We start from the raw sequence: 26,217 nt of genomic DNA on the forward strand, positions 1-26,217 counted from the left end.
TTCTTAACCCGAAGTTCTTAACCCCAGTCTGTAACCTGAAGCATCTGTAACCCGAGGTACCCCGGTAGTTACCTTTTTCTTCCTTGAAAATACATAGAGCTGAAGGATAATAATAATAATAATAATAATAATAATAATAATAATTTTTATTTATATCCCGCCCTCCCCAGCCGAAGCTGGGCTCAGGGCGGCTAACAACAATCAAAATAATCCAACGGTTCTAAAAACATTTCATTATAAAAATTACCGTAATTAAAATCAAATTTATGGCAACCAATAAGCAAAATTCTGTGCAGATTGCCAGAGGAGGGGGGTCAGGCTGCGCCCTGACCAAAGGCCTGGTGGAACAGCTCTGTTTTGCAGGCCCTGTGGAAAGATGTCAAGTCCCGCAGGGCCCTGGTCTCTTGTGACAGAGGATGGAGTTGGAAGAAGCTTTCCCACTTCTTCTTTCAGCTCTATGAGCTTTTCAAAGCCAGATTACTTTCTCTGGATTTGACTTTTACCCAGATTGTGTGTGCATGAATCTCTTTGTGTCTGGAAGAAAGAAGGGAGTGGCGCCCATGACACTTGCTGGAGAATCCAAATGTGCCCACAGGCTTAAAATGTTGGTAACCTCTCCCAAGACAATTACTGGTGTTTTGAAGTATCATTTTGCATATTTTAAGTTGTCATTGTATTGTCAGTATACTGTTGTATACAATTGCCATTTAACTTCAACCTTTACCTCATAACTGAGAATCCCACTCCTTGTATCTGATGGAAATTTCAATTCTATAAAAGACATAGAAAGCTTATGCCATAATAAATTTTGTTAAATTTGAAGGTGTTACAAGATACTTTGTGTTATTTACTGCAGGAAAACAACAACCAGATACTCATTTTGAAGTTGGTTTTTGTGCTTGTAGTTCAGAATCTGACCTTTTCCTTTGCGGTTTCATTTGTCCCACTGCAACTATTTTTGCATCTAGAAGTGTGAAAATCTTATGCCAATGTGCAAGATGAAGGAATCTATGTTTAGGTTATGTATAATTTTTACTAAAAGTTTTTACGATTTATTTTTTTGCTAACATTTACATGAGCATGGATCTCAGAGGTGAATGGATGAGCTCCTGTTAGAGAGGACAGAGAAGCTCTTCTTCAGCTTCCTCTGTTTTTACTTCATCTGAGCCTGTCTGTAGAGGGGCAAAGGCATCACTGAGACTATCTTGTCTATACTTTGGGAAGTTGGCAAAGATAGCAAAAACTCAAGCCGAGTTTCCTTCTGACCTGTAGAGGTAGTAGAAATTAAATCCATTAATGCATGCAGCCAGAATGCATGTAGAACTGTGTGTTTAGTCTTTAGTAGAAGAAAGGCATCACAGTTTTTTGAGCTGTTTGAGATACAGGTTGAGGAACTAAAATAGTGTTCCTCAATTTGAAGACCTTTAGATGTTTTAGTCTATAACCAGTGATGTGGGGTGGAAATTTTTATGTACAATATATTCCATTTCTTATTAATTCGTAGCAATGAATGAACGCCAGTTGAATAAATATCAGTCAAGCATGGCAGCTCCAAAGTTTTTTGCTTTGTTTACTAAATACAAGTAAAATGCTAAACTAGAGCATCAGAAAACTTTCTGGTGCAAACTGAACATTTTCTGATATGAATTAACTCCTATGCAAATTACCCTGATTTGCATAGGAACATTTTCCAATTCTAAATGTTCTGGAAAACCCACATCACTAGCTACAACTCTGTCAGCTTTGGCTAGCATGGCCATCTTAGTAAAAAGGTAACTGGAAGGCACCACGTTGGGAAAGCCTAGTCTTTCAGATTAAATTGGGCTTCCTCATTTACTTGAGCTGCCTGAGAAGGCTGAAAGCAGATACCGTATTTTTTGCACCATAACACTCACTTTTTTCCTCCTAGAAAGTAAGGGGAAATGTTTGTGCGTGTTATGGAGGGAATGCCTACGGGTGGCGGGGGGATCTGCTGCAGTCGTGAGCAGAGGATCCATGGTTCCCCTTCCTTCCCTCCTCCATGGTTCGCTTTGAAACAGCAAAGCGGGAGAAGAGCCGCTGAGTGGGGGGGAGAGAGGGACAGAGATCCTGCTTCTTTAAAGGAGCAAAGCGGGAGAGGAGAGGAGCCGCTTACACGAGTGTAAGCAGCTCCTGTCTGGTTGGTTCCTTTAAAGCAAGCAGGCTCTCTGTCCCTCTCTCCTCCCCACTCAGCTCGCTACATAGCAGCAAAGTTTTTCAGCTCGCTAAGCCAGGGATGAGCGGGGAAAAGGGAGAAAAGCAGAGCCTGCTTGCTTTATAGGAGCAAAGTGGTAGAGGAGAGGAGCCTTCTCCCCTTATACCCCTCTTCTTCATTATTAGCAGCATCCTTCTCCACCCACCCCACGCGTGCGCCTTCTCCCCTTAAACGCCCCTTCTGCATTATTAGCAGCATCCTTCTCCACACACCCAACGCATGCTCCTTGTCCCTTGAGTGCTTTTCCTTCCCTCCCCACTTAAAACGCGGTTACAAAGATTGGATTTTTGCATAGGGCTACTCCAAACTCAATGTCAGATCACATGTCTGTGGCCACAGCATGAACCACAAAAATCATACATCCACTGTTTCGTTTAGAATATTTTTTTCTTGTTTTCCTCCTCTAAAAACTACGTGCGTGTTATGGTCGGGTGCATGTTATAGAGCGAAAAATACGGTAAGTGCCTTCCTGGATGAGCTCCTCTGTGAGATTCTAGATTTACCTGGGAACAGGCTAGGCATCTTGGGCTTTAAAAGCAAGTAGCTCAGAAAATGCCCTCCAAGGGCCATAATCTAGCTTCTCCCATTTGCTTATAAAATATTTGCTAGGGCATTCGTTTGCTAAGGGCACCTTGAAAAGTGATCATGACAAGTGCTGTTTCTGTTTCCTGATTTCCCTAAGGATGTTGTAGATTAGTGTTGTGGAATTAAGAGAGCAAAAAGCCTTGGCCAAAGAGAAACTTGAGAATATTATTACAAGTGCCCCATGGTGTTACACATTGAAGATGGGGTTTCCAATCTGGTACTTTCTTTTAACATTTATGGGCAGGGCCCCCAGACTTTTTGGTATCATCCATGCATCCTAGGAATTTGTGAAGCAAAATGTACCTGTAGCTTTCTAAGCTATTTCTGTGAAATAAGCTAGCCTACCTGCTCCCACCTGTCAGTGTGAAGTAAAGTGAGTAAAGTCAGAGCTGTGATTGATAAGTGAGATGTTTGGACACAAAGCAATGGGAATCCCTGAGGATCAGAAAGAGCTTCTATTTTCCTTTTTTGCTTTAGTGTACTTTCCCAGCTTCTGGCTTATTTTCCAGTCCTTGGAATCTTTGTCATTTGCCCTTCTCTCTGTGGTGGGGTCCTCTGAGAACAAGTAGTCAGTAGAGGGTTTTTTGTTTTTTTCCAAATGCTGCTACATGATGTGTAGGTGGATGTAAACTAATCCCCCTGCTACCACAAAAGGCAAATGTGAAAACTTGGCAAAGAGGCTTAGGCATGTTTCCTGCTGTGCCGGAGCTAAAAACCAGGGACTTTTTAAGAATTCACTCTATAGTTAACTTATACAATGTTACACATGTCCACTCAGAAGTAAGTCTTTGTGTTTAATGGACTTTGGTTTACAGTTTGTCTTGGGGTAAAACAGAATTCTTGCACCTCTAATGATCATCTTTCAGGCAGAAATTCAACAGACTATGCTTTTTCTTGCATTGCTGCTGTGCTGGATGTTAAAAAGACTGGAGGGTGTGTGTTTTGACAATAAATTTTAGACTTTTCAGTTCTATTCCCCTGTGTTGTTAAATGTTTTCCCGTGCTCTTTCTCCTAGTACCTGTGCTCCCTTCTAAACTTATTAATGTGCTGCTATTTCATATCCTTGTCCTGGGCTAGTAGAGGAGACAGAGAGAGAATTTTGCACTGCCTTTAGGCCACTGCATAGCTTTGCTATGGAAGCTGGGGCTCAGATGAGTATGAGAGCCTTTATGCTGTATTAAAATGGGGCAATATTAGAGAAATCTGTGTAACTGCTGTTATGTCAGTGGCAATAGAGGTGAGCCGCATCATCACAAGTAGTCAGGTGAGAGATGTTTTTACAAATTTAGAATATAGTTTAGCAATGAGAAGCTGATTCATTTGTGAGATTCCTATGATGGTTCATAATAGAGTTAACAAACCGGCAAGTTTTGCCAATACAGCAGTTTTCAGTAAGTACAGAGGGAGGTTCGTACAGAATCTGGAGCAAATTATGGTAATTCACAGAAACAAAAATGTACTATGTGGAGAAGTTGGTATTAGTTTCTTTTGATCAACATATAGACTAAACAGTATTGTTTTCTACGGGTTATTTTTATGAGACCTTTTAAATGGGATCATTTCGTTAAGGAAACAGAATATAATTTGCTTAAAATTGTATTTCTGTACCCACTTTTTTCCAGGTAAGTCCCACTGAACTCACTGGAGTTTACTGTTCAGAAGAATTTCACTGTAGATACTAGATTCATAGAACTGTAGAGTTGGAAAGACCACCAAGGGTCATCTAGTCCACCTCTTCAATGCAGGAATCTCAACTAAAGCATCCATGACAGATGGCCATCCAACCTATGCTTCAAAATCTCCAAGGAAGGAGAGTCTACCACCTCTGTTCCACTGTCAAGCAGATCATTTCTTGGGAATTAAATAGTGGCCCTGAATTGCATATATTTTGTAGTTGGTTAGTATCCCCCCCCCCAAAATTCAGATTTTAAACTTTTGAACAAATGACATGCCCTCCAACTTTCACTGTGACTTTGTACTCAGTGTGAAATGTTTTGGTTAAGTTTATGGGGCTCTTGATAGATCTTAGAAAATTGTGATAGATCCCATATGGATCTACAATGTGCTTACCAGGTTGCCATTGGCTAGTGATGGGGGATAGAAAATTTTCTGTTGGTACATTTTTCCATGGAAAACTGAACTTTCTAAAAATGCATATAATAAATTACTGTAGTGCTAGTCAAAATGGATAGTTACATGGTTGTAATCAAGTTTTGGAGAGTGTGCATCCATATATGTGTAATGAGTGTGCTCAAAATGTCATACTTGCATTTTCAGTGTCTTTATTCTTCCCCAAAATAAAAACAGTGTAAGGAAATGTAAGCTATTGATTTGACAAATCTTAAAATATTTGCATTAAAATACTGCATTACAGCAACGGTTTTCCAGTTGAGTCTTTGATTTTGAAGATAACATTTAAACCACATAATATGTTATTCCCCCTGCCATGAAATATTTCAGTTTAAATACCTCAGGTTATTAGAAACTTCTTGAGATACTGAGGAAGTCAAATTAATATGGAATACTTCTTAAAATTTTGTTTACAAAATAAAATGTAACCATGATCATTCAGATCCCAATCAACTTAGGAATTTAGTAAATCTAAACCAGAACTTTCTGGAAAACCCACACCATTGCTAGTAGTAACTGCATACTGTGATCTGGCAAGTGCCTGCCCTTCTCATAAAGAGATGAGATGGGTGGGACTCTTCATCTCAGCTGTTTTGCTGGGCTGGCATTTGGAAGCACTGGTTCGGGCTAGGGAAGCAATTTAGGTAGAACTGCATACAATAGTTCCCATAGGAAAATGTTCTGATACCCTAGATTGATTTGACTTAGCATTTTCATTTTATATATGTTTAGTAAATTAAGCTAAAAACTTTGAAGCAGCCGAATTTGTTTCAAGTGGCATCCGTTGATTGTGAAATAATGGTAGACTGAACCTGGGTCCATGTGGCTCTTTTTCTTTCTCCCCAGTGCTGATCTGTGATTCATGGGAATTTATTGTTACTACCAAACTTACAAAACTGACAATTTTCTAGAGAAAATTTTCTGCCCCACTTCACTGCTTGAAAGCAGTAAGAATTTCTTAAGAGGCCCCTACTTGTGGGTGCCTATTTAGAGGGATTGAATTTCATATCAAACTCACAGCCTGAAAGAACAGTTTATTTACTGTTTTGTAGCTATGGCCACCAGAGCTTTTGGTAACAGCCACCTCAAAGTTTTTCTGATTAATTATAAATACATAGTTGAGAAGCGGGGAGACTGCTGAACAACACACTATGGTAATGCTCCTTAAGAAAAGTCTCATTATTTTTTTTCTACAAAAGCTGCAATTTCAGGGTCTGTGGATATTGCTGTGTAAACCCTTACCTTCCATTCTTTTGTGCAATTTTTCATGCCTATCACATCCATTATTCCCTAGTCAGCTGCGGCTGCTGCTTTAGGGGGTTGGGATGAGGGAATATATTGTAGTTGTCCAGGCAACCAGGCTGAAGCTCCTTGCCGCACTGGAAATTTCATTAACTGACATTGCCAGGTGGCAAGATTTTTGCCCTGTTCAGCAATGAACACATATAGTTACACGTGATTAGTTGGAGCTGGGTAGGGATTGGGATGTCACAGTGTTACTATGAATGAGATATGCTTTCCCATCTGTATATAGTGAGTTTTACAGAACAGCATCCAACTTGTTCCATCAGTGCAATGATTTTTCCTTGCACAATGCAACACCACCACCCCAGCAAAAATAAAAAATAAAAAAATTACTCTGGTTTCCGTCACCCCTCTGAAGCATTTCTGCAATGAGGAGAAAGAAGGAAGTTCTGTTGTGCAAGTGGAAATCCTTGTGCTGATGGAATACCTACATTCTTTTGGGAAGGTGTGTGCATGACTTCTGCCAGGTGCGAAAAGTGCACCACATTTCTGCTTTAGTCTTTACAGACAGAAAAAAAGCCATGACATAAAACCCAGCTAGTTTACTGTGTTGAGCTTTTACAAAAAAGTAAGTTTCTTTGATACAACAGAAGTACAGTGGTACCTCGGGTTACATACGCTTCAGGTTACAGACTCTAACCCAGAAATAGTGCTTCAGGTTAAGAACTTTGCTTCAGGATGAGAACAGAAATCGTGCTCCGGCAGCACGGTAGCAGCAGGAGGCCCCATTAGCTAAAGTGGTGCTTCAGGTTAAGTACAGTTTCAGGTTAAGCATGGACCTCTGGAACGAATTAAGTACTTAACCCGAGGTACCACTGTATTTACTTTTTTGATAAACTCTTTTTGTACTTGAGGCCCAATTCTTTTCTTAACTTAAAGAGTAAGCCACCCTATTTTGTTTTCCATGGATTAATCTGGATATGTGACTCTTAGAATCATAGAGTTGGAAGAGACCACAAGGGCCATCGAGTCCAACCCCCTGCCAAGCAGGAAACACCATCAGAGCACTCCTGACATATGGTTGTCAAGCCTCTGCTTAAAGACCTCCAAAGAAGGAGACTCCACCACACACCTTGGCAGCAAATTCCACTGTCGAACAGCTCTTACTGTCAGGAAGTTCTTCCTAATGTTTAGGTGGAATCTTCTTTCTTGTAGTTTGGAACCATTGCTCCGTGTCCGCTTCTCTGGAGCAGCAGAAAACAACCTTTCTCCCTCCTCTATGTGACATCCTTTTATATATTTGAACATGGCTATCATATCGCCCCTTAACCTCCTCTTCTCCAGGCTAAACATGCCCAGCTCTCTTAGCCGTTCCTTATAAGGCATCGTTTCCAGGCCTTTGACCATTTTGGTTGCCCTCCTCTGGACAGGTTCCAGTTTGTCAGTGTCCTTCTTGAACTGTGGTGCCCAGAACTGGACACAGTACTCCAGGTGAGGTCTGACCAGAGCAGAATACAGTGGCACTATTACTTCCCTTGATCTAGATGCTATACTCCTATTGATGCAGCCCAGAATTGCATTGGCTTTTTTAACTGCCGCGTCACACTGTTGGCTCATGTCAAGTTTGTGGTCAACCAAGACTCCTAGATCCTTTTCACTGTACTGCTCTCAAGCCAGGTGTCACCCATCTTGTATTTGTGCCTCTCATTTTTTTTGCCCAAGTGCATAATATCTTCATATTATGTAAAAGAAGAATTTGAAACTGGTAAAGTGAACTAAAGTGAATTAGTTTTAGGAGGGATCTTCCTCTTTGGTAAATGTTTTGTTACCTTGTTCTAACGAATGCATGCGTAGCTCCTTAAAATAATAATAATAAATAGTAATAGTCATAATAGGTTTTTTGTTTTCTTTCTGTTTCTTAGTGGGGAGGAAAATATGATTTATCTCTCACTGCCAAGAAAAAGAATGACTACTCTATGCCTCCCACCAACATGCTTGACTTGTGTTGTCTTTGCCATTTACGCTTATATCACCTGTAGCCTAGTATTGGATTTTTATGTAAAAAATATTGAGCACAGGAGGGCCTATGTTCATACAGCTTTTCAGTAAATACTAGCTTTTGCTTCATATGATAATTTAGTAGCTTTAGTTTGCGTTCCACTATTACTGTTCTTACCCTTGGTTTGCCCTTAATTTTCTCTTGGTTTGCCCTTTGGGGATTGGCTTATTTGTAATATATATATATAGGGGGGGGGGTTCTATTCTTGTTTGGGCATCCATTTCCTTATGGTGTTTTGTATTTTGAGAGACTGTGTGTGCCTGAATAAACTCTTGGTTTTTTTTTGGTGTCTTGTTGCATCTTGATATTCTCACTGTTTTGTGTGTGTGTGCTATAGCATCTTATATGGGATTTATATTCTTTGATTGTAATAGGCCAATATATTGTCCTTGCATGTGTTATTTCTATATTTTCCTTCCAATTCATTCCCTTTCGGTGGGCAGGGGGAGTAGGTGTAATTGTAGTTTTGTTTTTATTTTTATTCGTCTGTGGTTTTTTTGAGCTGATTCACCCTATCTCTTTTGTTTCGGATGTCATTTATTTCTATCAACCATATGACTTGATGTGGAGTATGTTTTATTAGAACTTTTAGCATCATTGTTATAGTTTGGGTTATTTCTTGACTAGGTGAGAACTGTTGGCAAATAAATGAAGTATTCAGAAGACAAAATGAGGTAGTTATTTCAGTAAAATTATAATCTCATGCAGGGCAATCTGGTAGTGGTGCTGCTTGCCAGCATTGTCAAATATGTGAAGCAGTTATCAATAATTTATCACTTAAGTTTGCTTCATATGACTGAACTACTGCTGTATTTCAGATGATAAGGACAGGTACCTTGAATTGTGCCAGCTTTGAAGTGCTTATGATGCAAACAGAAATAGAATTTTAAAACTGCCTTTGTGATAGACAATTGGATTATTTTAATAGTTGAGATTACAGTATATCGGTTAAGTTAGCTATCCATTTAAGATGGGGACAGGCTTCACACGTATAAGTCTTTTTTGGAGGGGGGCATCTTTGATCTTCCCCATCAGTAATTTGAGATGCCATCTCACTGGGCCATATCAAAGATAGCATGCTAGGATATTGAAGGTTAGGTGACCTAACATTTCTGGTTTGATGGTAGTTTTTGGAATTAATGTGACAAGCTTCCTTTACTATACAGTTTTTTCCCTTATCTTGCATCTGGCTCCTCAGAGTATGCTATGGGTAGTTTCCTAAGATTTTTGGCTAGCCAAATGAACATTTATGGCAGCCAGGACCCTATTCCTCTCCTGCAGTGCAATCCTTGGAATGTTTGCTATACTTAGATGCAGTTATAGCATAGGATTGGGTTCTTGCTCCCAGCGTGATGGATAATTCTCCCTCTCCTCTTCAGATTTGAAGCTGCAGTAGTTGATAACATCCTTACAGTTTGGCTTGGCATTTGAGAACATTGGAAGCCAGCACAGCTATGGGATTCAAGTTCGTACAGAGCTTGTCTGAGACCCAGGGTTGGGAGTCTTGTTAGAATAAAGTTATAAGCTTGAACAGCATAAGTCTGGCAGGCTGCTCCCTGCCCAGCACGGGCCTAGTGGACATGACCCTTGCCTCCCTGCCAGCTCCAGACATGGAGCTTTTGTGTGTGGGGGGGTGTGGAGCAGGGACTTGTTTTAATTGTAGGCAATGTATCTGCTGCCCATTTCCCAAATGGCTAGCTACATCTTACTTTCCAGCTTGGTCCCGCAGAGGTAAATAGATATACTGTATGCAAAGAGGAACTTAGTATTTTCATTCCTCCCTCCACCCCTCCCACAGATTTCATTCCTGACACTGGCAAGTGAAATAATGGTGCACAGAATATGTGTCCATGTGGCTCCATTTCATTTTTTTTCTAGTGATGATCCCTTCTTCAGAGATATATGCAAGTAAACCAGCTGTCAGCTTTTGCTTGATGGCAGTAATTCTTGCCAATAGGTGGCCAATTCACTATCAGTTTGGAAGTGAAAAAGAGCCATCCAAAAGTAGTAGCTTCTACATAGGTGTTAAATATGTAGAAGAATATACCTTTGCAGATACTTAAAAAACAAACAAAAAACAAAATAGTCTTACAGGGACCTGTAAACTTCTTCCAGCATATCCAAGAAGGGGAAAGAAGGTTAGTCAAGAGGACACTTAGAACAGAATAGAAAAATTGTCTCCTAACAACTCTTAGTAAGTATTCAAGGGAAGGGACTTGAACCTATGGTTGAGGGTGGATGCATGCCATGTGGTTTAAACAACAAAAACAACAACATTTCGCCACCACTACATTTCCACCCTGTACTATACAGGGATGTTTTAGTAGGAATGAAAGCGGGGGGGGGGGAGAGAGATAATCCCCCCTTCCTCAATCTCCAGTGCCTCCCCCCAACTCTTCTGGATTACAGCTATTAAATACTCTGATTTGCAGGTGGCAGCCCCCAAGTTAAGCTTTTAACACTATAGGATGATGACTAGTGGCTCTTAGGTGTTGTCCAGAGAGTCCTCTGCTATCAGATCACTTTTAACACATCGGGAGAAGGACTTTCTTTCCCTCCTGAATAATACACATAAGATTTACCAGTTCTTTTTTTTCAAGCTGTCTGTAGTCCTGAGCTGGAAAGCTCGTCTTTGGAACTGGCACTACACTGCCAGCAAAAGAGAAATGTTTACACTTGCAACCATTAGTCCTAAAATACACTTCATAAGTTTTTTTTTCTGATTTCAATGGTATTTCAAAGTGAGTGTTCTCCAGAGTGCCCGAGTAAACCTGTGAGTTTAAAGGATAGATATACAATTTCTGAAAAGTCTTGAAGCCAGAGTACAATATAATTTTTTTACTTCTGTTGCAAAAAAACAGAAATATGTGCAATGGTTAAAGTTTATTTAAGAATATATTATGTAGAACTTAAATTGTTAGTATTAAAGTTAAAAGTCTAAGTATCTGTTTAAAGTATAATGTTAGAGATAATGCTGCAAGCTGCAGTAGCTGTATGGTACCTAAGAGTTTTGCCACTTGGAGAAATGAAAAAAAAACAACCTTTGATCAATTAGGGATGCTTTAATTAATTAACATATATCTAACCTGTCCTTCATCAAAATCAATGTTATGCAACTTAAAACCATAAATATATAAAGTTCTGTACTCAATTTAAGTGCTGAAAGCACTTGCTACCTGCAGTTTTATCTTAGAGGCATTTGACCTTCAGGAATGTGCCTTCCAAAATAGTAGCTACAGCAATATGTACATACTAAAAACATAGTATGTTTTTCTCTAGAAATATTATCATATGCAAATCTATATAGATTCAAAACTTGAGATTTTCTGTTTAGTTCTTTGTTTGAACTATATGATGCTATAGGGAGCACTTAATTCATCAAAGCCGTTCATATTCATTTGTTAGTTCAATCCTGCTTTTCCATTTTTTAAAAAAGCAACCAGTTGAAAACATAATTAAGTTTTCAGATTAAAATACAGAGTTGGCCATAGGACCCCCAAAATGGGTTACGAATAGGACATCATGATTCAAATCCAGGAATGAAAACAGTGTCAACGTTATGCAGACACCTAAGAAGAACCATACTGAATTGGATCAAAGGCCCATCTAGTCCATTGCTCTGTTCTCACAGTGGTTAACCAGATGCCTGTGAGAAGCACATAAGCAGGATATGAACAGCCGGTGCTCAGAGGCATCCTGCCATTGATCCTAGAGGGTTGTACATTTCCATCATGACTAGCATCCATTGATAGCCTCTCCTATATGAATGTGTATACCTGTTGAGTCTATGTGATATGGTAGACATTGCTACATCTGCTGGTAGCAGATTCCATGGCTCAGCTATGTGCCATGCAAAGAAGTACTTATTTTGTCATCAGCAAAATTGTTTACCTTACTGTTCACCCTTCAGTGCAGATCATTTATGGACAAATTTAAAATGCTGGTCACAATACAGGCCTTGAAGGGACCCCGCTTCTTGTATCCCTCCATTGTCATAGCTGCCTTCTACTGCTTGCTCCTTAACCAGTTTCTAATCCTGAAGAGAACCTTTTCTCATATCCCAAGAATTTTAAACCTACTCAGGATTATTTGGTGAAGTTCTAAGTACTGATGTCATCTGTTGAAGTGATGAACAGGATTCTTTCACATGCCTTCAGATGTTGGTCCTGATATTTCCTCAACAAGCAAATCCCTTCCACATTTATGAGTAGATAGGTTCTCTGGTGGGAGACTCCTTAGCCTCCTTGCTCCATGAAGCAGAGGAATTTTTTGTCAAGTAAGTACCTGCAGCACTTACTTGACACAAAATTATGGACCCCCTAAAGCATTTGGGCCAACAGTGAGGGGTAGTATCAGCAGTTGGAGCTATGCAGAAAGGCCCCTTTCTCCATGTGAGATAAATGTGGCTCAAACAGAACTTGCCCCCCTGGTTCTTGGGTCATCAAGCAATCCTAGTCAAGCTTGGAATGGAGAAGCATGCAAGGATGTTTCCTGTTCCATCGCTCTCAATCTTTGCTTGCAGTGTTCTGATGGGGTTGCCAAAATGAAACCGGGGAGGCTCATTAGTATAACAGTTTTCAAACCAATAAGGTCATATGACAGATCTGTACTCTTAAAGCTTATTCTCTTTTATTTGGACACCCAGTAAGTTCTTGATGGCAAACATTGTACATTGAGCACATTTTTATACCCTCTGCAGATAATAACAGAATGATGAACCATAGTGTGCATTAAAAGTGAATGCCTACTTTATTATGACTCTATCGATCAATGGATATGGCCCAATTCAGACAAAGCATTTTACTATAAACTTAATATCTGGATAAATGTTAACCTGGGAAAGGTGCAGAGAGAAGAAATTGCATGGTGCATTTGAAACAGCACAACCGGATGCCTTCATCTGCCCCAGCTGCAACAAGATATGTCTCTCCCATATCAGTCTTTACAGCTACAACAGGCACTGTAACCTTTGAACCGTTTGACTTCATCCCAAAAGGCACACTCCTCCATTGCCTCCCAAGATGGACGGATGCCAACCATATGCTTAAACACATTTTGGTTTAATGTGCTTTATAAATGCTGAGGAAGGCAAGGGCTTACTATTTGAAACACAGTTTTCCTTGACAGATTTTCATAGACCTGAATTTATCATTTGTCTTTCAGTGCGAGGATGTCGTCCAGGAAAGATTGTGCAGATGACAGAGGCCGAAGTTCGGGGCTTGTGTATAAAATCACGAGAAATCTTTCTTAGCCAGCCCATACTTCTGGAGCTAGAGGCACCGCTGAAGATCTGTGGTATGTGGTGATTAATGTTGTGTACTAAAGAACCAAAGCTTTTAACCTGCAAAATAATATTTGCCGAATGTTGCTATGTATTCAAAATACGTAAACAGTAAAGAGAAGCAAAACCATTTAACATGAAAAGATAGCCTGCTTATCCTACTAAAATGTGGTAATTTGGTACACTTTTACTACATTGAGTGATTTATATCCTAAATACTCCTGCCAAGTCTTAAGCTAATTCAAAACCTGCTGTACAAAGAAATACTGTATTTAATATATAGTAAATACTAATCTTGAGTTTAATTTAGTTCCTATATTATTAAAGTAATTTAGGAGACAAGACTTAAGTGCTAAAACACTTCATATTTTCACAGTTATTTTTCAGCCTACTTGTGCATTCTTTTTTGGGTAAGACCCAAAAAGGGAGTGTCTTGCCTTTTGATGTGAAGGTCAAGAATGCTTGCTAAACAACTTTAGGCTTTGGGAGGAATGGCAACATGCCTCTGCAGTTGCACTCTGAATGCCTTCGTTTGCCTGAATCAGCATTCAACAGGAAGAGTTCTGCCATCACTAGCTGAGCTTCAACTCTTTGAGAGGCTGGAAGATTTCAGAGGGACAGTACAGACTAGAAAAGAAATGCAGTTGCATCTGGGCTTAGTTTAAAGCAGGTTTAAAAGCATTTGAGTGTTTCTAAGTCCATTCAAATGATAGGTTAAAAACATCTGTTTTTAACCTATCATTTGAATGCACTTAGAAACACTCACAAACTGATTTGTAATTGAAGTATTTTTTTACTATTATTTGATATTTTTATCCTGCCCTTCCTCCCCAAAAGAGCTCATCAAAATAATAACACAATATAATTAAACATTACAATTAAACTGCTAAAACACTTTTTAAAGAATATGTACAATTCCTAGCTCCTAAACGCATTTCAGACCAGTGGTATGTTTACTGTAGAGCTAAGTCCTAGAAAAAGGCATTGCCATTTATTTTTAAGGCACCAGCATGCTGCTCCTATTTCATTTATTTTAGTTGCTTATGGTGCTGTTCTGTGAAATATAAATCTATTTTTGTATTTGATTTTTTAATATGTAATGCTTTTTATGTTTAAGAGAACATTTTGTTCTTCTGTTAATTATTCTTTTTAGTGCGTACTTGGTATTAGATCTTAATTTGTAATATTTTATTTTGTAATGTTTTGGTTGATGCTTTTAAGGTAGATTGTAGAGCACTTAGCAATTTAAAAAATTGGTATAAAAATGATTTTAAATAGTAATAAAGCCCTATTCTTTGCAAAATCTTGGTAATATTAAAGCCTGCAATATAGCAATAACGTTTTGTGTGCAGCATGATCAAAACTAGTAGTTAGTATGCAAAGATGTAGAAGCAATAACAGCTGTCCACATGGAGATTACAAGATAGTAGGAGGTCAGTACAATTTCCTGACTGTTAGTAGCAGCATAGGAATGTGTGAGTGGTACTATTATAAAAAGTGTCTACAACAAGCATATGAAAAATGTAGCATGCCTTGAGGCCAAGAAGGTATCTGTGATTTATTTAAATACTTCAGGTTGTATCCAGCTAACCTCTACTTAGAATAGACCCATTGGAATTGATGGTCCTAAATTAGTCAAGTCCATTAATTTCAATGGGCCTACTCTAAGTAGGCTATCCTTGGATACAACTAAAAAAATTCCTTCCAGTAGCACCTTAAAGACCAACTGAGTTAGTTCTAGGTATGAGCTTTCGTGTGCATGCACACTTCTTCAGATACACTGAAACAGAAGTCACCGGACCTTTCTATATAGTGAGAAGGTGGGGAGGGGTATTACTCAGAAGGGTGGTGGGAATGGGTGATTGGCAGATAGCTGCGATGAGGCTCATCGCAGCTATCTGCCAATCACCCATTCCCACCACCCTTCTGAGTAATACCCCTCCCCACCTTCTCACTATATAGAAAGGTCCGGTGACTTCTGTTTCAGTGTATCTGAAGAAGTGTGCATGCACACGAAAGCTCATACCTAGAACTAACTCAGTTGGTCTTTAAGGTGCTACTGGAAGGAATTTTTTTATTTTGTTTTGACCATGGCAGACCAACACGGCTACCTATCTGTAACTGGAACTTGGATACAACTGTTAAACTTCTTAAAAAGTGCAACAGTATAAAATCTTCCATTTTCAAGGTGAAAAGTAAACTAGGAGAATGCTTGCCACCACCCAAAAAAATGTGGCAGCAAGCCTGTTAAACGGTACATCTTTAATAACTGTATTGCACTGATCCTATAGGATCTGAACTGGCTTCCTGTACATAACTGGTTGGATTTCAGGGTGTTAATAATATCTTGCAAAGACCTAAAAGCTTGGTGCGAGGGTATGTGAGAGAATGTTTTCCTCATTTTGTCCTGACTGGTCATTAAAATCTACCTAGAAGTGTGTGTTGGTGTCCATCCTCCCTGTCTCCCCTTTGGAAGCTGGTGGGGGGATGTTGGGGAGGGCCTTTTTCACTGCAGCACCCTAATTATTGAACAGCTTCCCCTCAGAGGCTTGGGAGGTAATAGTGGCAGGGTCTTTTTGATGTCCAGTTAAAACCTGACTGTTTGCATAGGTTTTTGGCTCATATAATTTTAGCTTGCAGATCTGCCTGGTGGTTTACTCATTGTTGATGGTTGTTTTATGATATATTATATTGTATTAAAAGGTTTATGTAATGTATACTCTGCCCTAAGAACTTATAATAGAGGGTGGAAGAGAAATATTTTCATAAACTTAGGTTGTATCAAATCTTAGTCACATACAGTGGTACCTCGGGTTACAGATGCTTCTGGTTACAGACGCTTCAGGTTACAGACTCCGCTAACCCAGAAATAGTACCTCAGATTAAGAACTTTGCTTCAGGATGAGAACAGAAATCGCACAGCAGCGGCGCGGTGGCAGTGGGAGGCCCCATTAGCTGAAGTGTTGCTTCAGGTTAAGAACAGTTTCAGGTTAAGAACAGACCTCCAGAACGAATTAAGTTCTTAACCCGAGGTACTACTGTACAGAGTAGGCCTATTGAAATTAATGGACATAACGAAGTGGAATTGAGGAGGAAACAACCCCCTTAGTATTTTACCACCAAAGCAGAGTATATGTTTTGGTTTTTACTACCAACTGTGGGTTTTCTTCTAATAATAATTTCTTCTAATAATTGTTTGATAAATATATCTGCAATCTTAATTTTCGTAGGTGACATCCACGGTCAATATACAGATTTGCTTCGATTGTTTGAGTATGGGGGATTTCCACCTGAAGCCAACTATCTATTTCTGGGGGATTATGTGGATAGAGGCAAACAATCCTTGGAAACCATCTGCTTATTACTTGCATATAAAATCAAATATCCAGAGAATTTTTTCCTCCTGAGGGGAAACCATGAGTGTGCTAGTATTAATCGCATCTATGGATTCTATGATGAATGTAAGTAGAGTCTTATATAAATGTTTCTAGTAGCTACCCTTTTTATGACATGCTTTGAAACTTGTAGAAAAATTCACTTAACAATATTGAATTAATACTATTTTATGTTTCTCTTTAAACTTGTGAAATAACCTCTGGATTGCCTTTGCATTCAGCAGTTACTTAAATAAAGATGGCACTCTTTTTGAATGGTCAGACTACTGTATGTAATGTGATTAAATAAATTGCTGCTCTTCTAATCCCTCCAGGTAAACGGCGGTTTAATATCAAGCTCTGGAAGACATTTACAGACTGTTTTAATTGCCTGCCTATTGCAGCCATTGTAGATGAGAAGATTTTCTGCTGCCATGGAGGTAAGCAGAACACACCTTTCATAACAGTTAAATTACTTGTTTTTTCAAAGTTTGGAAAAAGTCCAACCAATGAGTTTTCTTGTCCCTTACCTCTTAACTAATATCAAATAAAGTGAATTTGAAATGCATTATAATGCCAGCATCTAGAATATCATTGGTTTCCCATAATCTAGCCAGAGAAATCTTGATGAATGAGCATATACAGCTTGCCAGCAGGGTATAGCAGTTTGATTAATTTTTTATAGTCCTGAAGAAGGCAGAGGTTATAGATTTGAAGTGATGGGTATGTTGACCTCTGGGTCTTTTGGCTGATTTTAGTGTTCAGTTTTAAATACTGGTCCTTTATCATTTGGCCTTCCCTCATTCTTCAGGCTCATTACAAAGATTGTGGTGATCTTAGATAGCATTTTCAAGGCAACAGAGCATACATCCGTACCTCTTGGCTATCATTAAGGACATCAGCATAGGAAAATAGCCTACAGAGGAATTGATGAAGGATGTGAGAAGCCTCAAGGAAGCAAAACTTCCTGCTGAGCAGGAATTTTAAGTTACTTAATTCCTTCTCAGGGATTTGCAGCACCCACATGACCACATCACTAAGTGGTCCTGTCCTTCAAGAAGGAAGTGCATTTACTAGCCCAGCTCAACTGTATTGGAGCCTACTATGGATAGTGCCTCTGGTCATCTTCCTGGGTCCTCGGAGGATTCTCAACCATTGGATAGAATGCAACAGCCATCTCTGAAAGAGAAACGGTATCCCTATTTCAGTCTGTTAACCGCAAAAATAGAACCATATCCTCAAGAGATCATGCTTCTATTCTGCTAGGTAGAAAGGTGCATCTCTTTGAGACAATAATATATTGGTATGAACAATCAGGAAGCCAGCTGGCTCAAAGGGAAACGAACTTTGGAGAGTAAACCATAACCCAATATTTCATTCAGAGTTTGAGCATTTGGTCTCTGGTCAGGCCTCCACATTTGACCCACCAGGCCATTTTCAGAAAGCCAAACCCACATGAGCATTGGGCAAGGGTGGGACTCCAAAGGAACAAATCAGGAACTTAAAGGTCCCAGTTGTTCTTTGGATCTAGTATGGCATTCTTCCACTCACCCATCAGATGTGATGGGCAGATTATCGTGCACCTTCAGCCCCCTCACCCATGGTTCACTTGCTTTGAAATCCCAAGAATCAGGGCTTTAAAGGGAATCTTTAAAGGGAATAGTGACATCAGGTGATAGACAGGTGGGTGGCCTTGCCCACCTATCAACTTTGGTCCACCAGGCATGGGGAAGGTAAAGAACTGGCCCTCTGGCCAGAAACGATTCCCAGCCCTTTTTCCTGAAAAGAGTGCTGATCAAGATGGGATAAATTGTGATATTCTTGGAATAAATTGCTGAAGTGTTGAAGAAGCCAAATCCAGAAGAAATTATCAGGACTCCCATTCTAGAAATAATCACAATGTGGATAAATCGGAACACTCAGCCATTATTGAAGCGCCTCACAAATACTTGGTTTGCTTCCTAATACATTTGCAAAACACATGTGTCACATGGTTGTTTCTGTTCTGTATCTTTTTTTGATAGTTGTACTAGCTTAAAGTCTTAAAAGAAATTAACCCTTTTAGTTTATGTGTTACAATGATACGGATAGACTGCTTGCAGAGACGTGCCTGACTATGTGCCCTCTGGATCCTTGCCCATTACAGCTGGTGAAATTGAGCCTGGGGGGAGGGTTATTTCCTGGTTGTGGGCGACAGCGTCATTATGTAAAGGAGTGGTGCCTGCCACTTTGGTGGTGCAATCATTAGCGGGGGAAAGCCAGCCTGGTCACTAATACTCTCCATTGGAGGAAAGTGTTTGAGAGGGTCATGCTAGAACAACTACAGATACTTTTGGATAAGACTGATTTATCTGGATCAATACTAGGCTAGATTCAGAAACAAATTAGTATTGGACATCATGATGACCTTTATGGCAATAGGAGCAGTGAAAGTGCAAGCATACTCCTGCTGCTGTATCTCTTAGTGGTCTTTGATATTATTATTAGTAGTAGTAATTATGTGTCCTTCACCAGCAGATCCCAGGGCAGGTTAAAATAGTTATATTATTAAAATAGTTATTTATTCCTGCCCTGTGGAACTCCTTGCCAATAGAAGTTCAGCAGGAGTCATCCCTGCTTGCTTTCACATATCTTTTGAAAACACTGCTGTTCAGACAGGCCTTTGTAACATGACTCTTGCTACCAGCCAGTTTTCATTGATATCTTGATGTTTTTGCTGTTATTGTAATGTTGTGTTTTTATGTTTGCACACTGCCTATGAAAGTGTAGTTTGTAAATATTTCAACAAACTTGGCTCTGATATTTTCTCCATCATAGCTTAAGCTGGAGAACCACCCCTTAAAAATAATTGGTTTAGTAAACTTTTACAGCTTGGTATAGAATAAAAATAATTTTGTAACCTATATTGACAGAGGGAAATATCCAAGTAGAAGTCATCATTGAGGGAGGTGTCTCAGTATGCCTGCTACTTGAATTCAATTCTTTTTAGTGAAATAGTTGTCCTCAGATGTAAATTATTTTGCATTTGTTTAAGAATGAAATTATTCCAGGTAAGGATCACTTAATTTAAAATTAAAGTTTCTTCATTATGAAGAATAAGTGTTCCTTGGGCATCTTGTACACCTTCAGCAATTTTATAAAAAGCAACAAACCCCACAGTTGTGAAATGGGGAGCTCTTTATGCTTCCAATAAAGAATGGATGTTTTGTGCAGTTTATTCTTAAATGTTTAGAACACAATTGCATGCCCTCTGTTAGCAATTTTTTGTGATAAAAAATACTTTTATATCCATTTGCAAAATCTTAGAGATGGCCCTGTCTCAGTGTAATAGCTATTGAGCCATGAGGTGGGGTAAGAGCATAAAAAAATCAAATGGATATGGCTACCAATTGGATGGCATTAAATTGGAAAATAAAGGAGTCTATTATTGTCTAAATTCTTTTCATTGACACCTTCTATGAACAATGAAAATGAATTTTCTCATTCATGTTGTCAGGACTGTCACCAGATCTGCAATCAATGGAACAGATTCGAAGAATTATGAGACCCACAGATGTTCCTGACACAGGTAAGGCCCACCTGCACAAATTGCTGCTCACTGTAAATTATTTTAAATTTGTATTGTGGCATATATCAGTAGTGTGTTCAAAGAGGTAGTGAAACTTCCCATCTGAAGGGTTTTGAGGAGCGCTATTATACTTGTGCTGCTTGGAAGCTAAAAGTCCTTGTTTTCATCATTTGAGGTACAGATTGAAAAGGGCCATGTGGAAGTTACCTAGTTTTGAACATAAGAGATTAGATCCAGACTTAGTTGCACTATTATCCCCTTGATTTCACCCAAACCTATATTAAATTGATTTTTTGATTCTGAAAAAGGTAGAGGGTGTGGGTGGGTGTGGGTGTGTAATAGAGAAGCAGCGTAGCTTGTTAATTAGAACTTGTATGTTCTCTCTTTTAAAATCCATATTACATTCTAGAGTGTGACTTGAAACAATTTGGTTGTAAGACAGTAGTTGTAGGTAGTAGCCTTGGAAACTAAACTTAGTAAAGTAAAAATAAACATGTGTATCTGTATAGTACTTTATAGAAGCAGAAATTCAAATAGAGGATTTCCTGATTTTAAGTTCAACCTGAGTCCCTATGCAAGGTGGCTGAAATTTTGGCATATAGGAAAACCTTTGTCTTCTGTTGCAGCGCTAATGCTACTCCAGCATTAAACAGGAAACAGACATTTTTGGAGAGTGAGGTTCATACTGAATCCGTCAACATGAGGCATGCCTGAGCTACGATTTCAGGGTTTTTTGGATCTATGGACATTCATTGATTTGCTTTCATTCTAAACAACTTGATTTTTCTTGCTGGAAGAAAGTTAAAGATACTGGCTCAGTTTGCACATCATATAAAGCCGTAGTTTAAAACAAGCTATGGTTTAATGTGATGTGCACATCAGACCACAGACCATAGAAAAAGTTTGCACTGTTGTCTCCAGTAGGAGTGCGTTGCAAATCTATAACTGTTAACACTTGTATAGCCTCATGTGTACAAAGTATGCATACCAAAATCTCAATCATGAGAGGTAAATATTTTGTACCTAAAAGAACACATTAGGCTCCTGTTTCTGAGACTTGTGCTCTTACTTTCAAGGCTTGCTCTGTGACCTGCTGTGGTCTGATCCAGACAAGGATGTGCAGGGCTGGGGTGAAAATGATCGTGGTGTCTCCTTCACTTTTGGAGCGGATGTGGTCAGCAAGTTCTTGAATCGTCATGATTTGGATTTGATTTGTCGAGCTCATCAGGTATGAATTTGCTTCTTTCTAATTTGGGATCTTTACCTTCTAGTTTCCAGAGCTCCATGTCATTTACACATACAAATATGGTGACAAGTAGGTGAGCTAGTGCAGATCAGGCTACAAAGTTAGCTATATCTAGTTTGTAGAACTGCCCTGAGATCTACAGCTATAGGGGCAGTATACAGATTTAATAAATAATCTTAAATAATATTGAACACAAAGCTGCCCAAGCTGTCACATCCTCTCTGCACACATATTTCTGGATTTTGAGTCCTTTGTTTCAAAAATGTTGCAGAAAAACTGGAGGTCTTTGTGTAACTAGTCTACAGCACAAAGAATAATTTGCTTAAACTTATTTGTATTCTGTACCTTCTGATTTCTGTACTTCAAATTACTTTTTTTACCTACTTCAAATTAGTTTCCTTCCCACCATGGAGCAGGCTTTCATTGGTGCAATTTACCTTGGTGCTTCTCTTGGAGCCCTCCATATACCCCTAAAATTGCTTTTGGGGAGGCAGTGGGGAGCTGAGAAGAAAGAGAATTCCCATTGTGTTTGGAGAAGCCAACTTGCATGATAATGGATCTTGCATAGAATCTTAAGTTGTGGTGCATTCATTTTGCTATGTGTTCTCTGAAAACTCTTAGACTGCAGGTTATGGGATAAACATTTTGGCTCAGATTACAGAAATATTTTAAGTTACATCAATATTGGTTATGTGTTTTTCTCACTGACAGGTAGTTGAAGATGGCTATGAATTCTTTGCTAAACGACAGCTGGTTACCCTATTTTCTGCTCCTAATTACTGTGGAGAATTTGACAATGCTGGTGGCATGATGAGTGTGGATGAAACTTTGATGTGCTCTTTTCAGGTATGATAAACATGGATTATAACCTCTATATTGAGAGGATAGGTCAAAAAGTTACTAGGATTGTATAGCTTGAATAAAACTAGAGTTAGCCGGGGCAACCCAGCCAATTAAGTGAGGTATAAATAATAAAATTATTTATTTATTATTAAACTTTTAAGGTGCACGGTAGCTTGTATCTCCGTTGTTGAAAGCTAGCCTTCTCAGCAAATGTTACAATCTTCCTTTAGTTCACAACTAATCTTATAATACCTCATTGCCATAGTATTACTAAGCTAAGATGAATATTTGCCTGAATAAAATGGGATCAAGCCACTCTGTTGATGGAGTCTCTTGAAAAATAATAAATAAAATGGATTTCTCTGAACTGGCTAGGGGTGTCTGGTTCTCTGAGACTGCCTTAGACGGAGTCAGACCATTGGTTCATCTAGCCCAGTATTTTCTACTACAGCTGGTTAAAGTCTTCCCTAGATCTTTTAACTGGAAGTTGCTGGGGATTACTGTAGTTACGCAAATCTAATGTGCCATCAAATCTAATGCACACCCTAATTTTTGTGAACGTTATTTGGCCAAGGAAGGTGCGCATTACATTTGAGTAAATATGGGACCATCTGTATGCAAAGTATTATGCTCTGACAGTTTGCTATCATCCCTACCTGGTTAGATGAGTCCACAGAATGGGTAGCCCTAGCTGTTAAATAATTCTTTTTGTACTTTGCAAATGCATATTCAATAGTTGTTGTAAATAGGAAGCCACCTCAAATGTAGACAGCAAGTTATACATTCATTATAAGGCTGGTTTAATGGATATGTTGTGTTGGTTTGAAGAGAAGTTTATTCATCTTCTTAATTCATCCTCTTAAGATTCTGAAACCATCTGAGAAGAAAGCAAAGTACCAGTATGGTGGACTGAACTCTGGACGTCCCGTTACTCCACCTCGCACAGCTAATCCTCCGAAGAAGAGGTGAAGAAAGGAATATCATAGAAAACCCATCAGATCTATTAAGGACAAAACTCCATATATACAGTATATAATAAGTGTGCACTGTAAAACCATCCAGCCATTTGACACCCTTTATGATGTCACATCTTTAACTTAAAGAGACGGGTAAAGGATCTTTAATATTTTCTAGTTGACAGATGTGCAACACTGTATTGTAACAAGTATACTCCAAGCTCTAATAACCAACATAGAGTAAAATCAAATCTAAACAAATTATTTTGGTTGCATATTCACATCACAGTTTTAAAGTTGACCAACATCCCAATTTAAGCTTGATGTAATAGTTAAATCAGATGAGAGCATGATGTTTCATTTGTGTAATGTGGTCTTACTGTTGCTTGATTGCTTTTATTTCTCTTATTTTGTAGCTAGAATGATGGCAAAGTATCTAGTCATGTTTCCTGGCTGAAAATGATTTGTGGAAGGGATTTTTGGGGCAGCTGCTGTTCTCCCTTTTCCCAGTATTCTTGCTAACTAAATGTGTGCCCCTATAATAGGAGTTTAAAGACACAAACCAGTCTCAAGCTCGTAACTTCAGTAATGCTCTTTATCCAGACAACCCAACAGTCAGTATTTCTCATGAGAAAAAACTTACTACTTTTTATCTTAGATTGCCACAGGATGACTTTGTTCATTGCACCATTTTAAACTAACATTACACTCACAATGACACTTCATTTAACTTAAATAGGGCAAGAATGGTATTACTTATTAGTCGATAACTTGATTATGTGGTACCTTGCATTAGATTTTATTAGCATGAAACACCTTTTGGCATGCTTAGCTTCCTGATAATGTCATATTTGCATTAAAGTGCATTCTGCATAGCTCACCAAACATGAAGATCCTTCTCTGATATGCCTGGAAAAGCTAGCTCTCTTCTTCCTCTCCTCTTCCCCGCCCAACTGTGCACTCTGCCCCACCCTCCAGGAGGGTATATTTAAATGGATGTTGATCATTGAGCAGTAGGTTAACTATGGCTAGTGGTGGTTGGACTGTCTAATATTGCCATGTGAATGTTCTACATGATTGTAAGGCTTATGTCACTAAAGATTTATATCCTCTGGATTTTCATGATCAAGGTTCATATACTATTGTAGAAACTTCTGCTTTGTAGTGTACTATAGTAGCAATAATTTCTGTACATGATCAAGAGTTGATGCAGTATTTCTTTTCCTGTTTTCCTTAAAGGGTTCATATTGGCAAATGGCAAAGTGTAAAGAAATGTGCAAAGATTGTAAACAGATAAAAATTGAAAGGCAGCGACTTGATTGGAAATTAATACAATGTTTTTTTTTATTGAACACCGTCAAATGTGCAAAGATTGTAAACGGATAAAAACTGAAAGGCAGGGACTTGATTGGATATTAATACAATGTTTTTTATTGAACACAGTCAAATTTATAAGATTACTTAGTAGGGAAGCTTCCAATTTAAATTATTCTAAATGTGCAACAATGTAGAACTCTTTAATATTGTCTTTGCAAATGTTAAATCGAGAATTCTAGCAACTTGCATTTAATGAACTGACACGTATTATGCAAGGGATTTCTGGCAAAGTGAAAAGTTCTTACATGGATTTAAGTCTCTTTTCTAATTCCATTTTGTTTTAAAACACATATTAAATGTAGGATTTTTCATTTAGTAAAGTTGTTTAATTGATTTGAAGTCTGACTGGTTATTCCAATCTTTGTTATGAAATAATTTACCCTTGATGGCATACATTAATGAGATGCAGACAAAAGCTTAATATTGACACTAATATAGATTTGTGTTGGTGGATATTTAAAAATACAGCAGCTCTGTATACGTCACCTGTAGATCAATGGATAACCAACCATAGTTGCTCCCTAGCACTGTGGTGTCTATCATATTATCTGATGATGAAATGATGAACTTCTTGGGTCATTACTGTATGAAAAAAAAAATCACCTCAAAGAAGGTAAATGGAATGTGACAAGATGGAAGCAAAGCTTTGCCATATCCAGCTCTCTATTTTTTATTTTTTTATTTTTTTGTAAAGTGGGTAACTTTGTCATTTTTACATTGTAAGAGCACCTTCATTTCAGATAATATAAAGGAGCCCAAAATGTGTTTAAGGGCAGTAGTTTAATATGTATGATTGGGTTTAACAAATTATTTTGGGAAACAGACAGAAACATTTACTTGCGCTGTAATTTGTATTCTTTATCTGTCCTCCACCTCACTTGTCACTACTTAATGTCTGATAACATACTGCAAATTTACAAATACCAATGAAACCAACAAAGAATGTAATGGCTAAAACCACTAGTTATAATAATTACCTGTAAACAACTTTTCTGGAAGCGTAGTCTTTGAAGCTACTTAAGACCGCTCATGATCAGTTTTTAGATCCTGCCCATGAATACAAATGCTGGTCTCTGTAGGCTTGAGGGTGAGCTCTAGCCCTTACTAACAGATGTCACCGGGGAATCAAGTGAGATGTGTCATTTTCTTGGCTTTGCGATTTGTGTTAAGTATTTTGGCCAAGGGTGTGTAGCCTTTCTGTGTAACCAGAATGGAACTAGTGATGTATTTCAGCATGGTTCTAACTATTACTTTACTGTCCTCTCCCCTTTTTCTCTTTCCTTAATAAAAGGAAACAGACACCTTTTATTGCCCCCCTT

At 38.7% G+C, this 26,217-nt stretch overlaps 2 protein-coding genes across 2 annotated transcripts in view; one reads left to right on the forward strand and one right to left on the reverse strand.

The window, feature by feature from the left end:
* PPP1CB (protein phosphatase 1 catalytic subunit beta) overlaps positions 1-25,237 on the forward strand; it is a 35,350-nt gene extending 10,113 nt beyond the window's left edge. The window contains exons 2-8 of the mRNA XM_081854214.1: positions 13,417-13,548; positions 16,765-16,995; positions 17,244-17,348; positions 20,405-20,476; positions 21,553-21,704; positions 22,434-22,568; positions 23,430-25,237. Of these exons, the coding sequence (XP_081710340.1) occupies positions 13,417-13,548; positions 16,765-16,995; positions 17,244-17,348; positions 20,405-20,476; positions 21,553-21,704; positions 22,434-22,568; positions 23,430-23,534 (932 nt within the window). The 3' untranslated portion in view covers positions 23,535-25,237. The remainder of the gene's footprint in view (positions 1-13,416; positions 13,549-16,764; positions 16,996-17,243; positions 17,349-20,404; positions 20,477-21,552; positions 21,705-22,433; positions 22,569-23,429) is intronic.
* PCARE (photoreceptor cilium actin regulator) overlaps positions 1-26,217 on the reverse strand; it is a gene marked incomplete at its 5' end in the record, with an annotated part of 409,145 nt that overhangs the window by 200,400 nt on the left and 182,528 nt on the right. The gene's annotated exons all lie outside the window — the stretch shown is intronic.

This window comes from Podarcis erhardii, assembly GCF_964252035.2.
Source record: "Podarcis erhardii genome assembly, chromosome: 3".
NCBI classification, from domain to species: domain Eukaryota; kingdom Metazoa; phylum Chordata; class Lepidosauria; order Squamata; family Lacertidae; genus Podarcis; species Podarcis erhardii.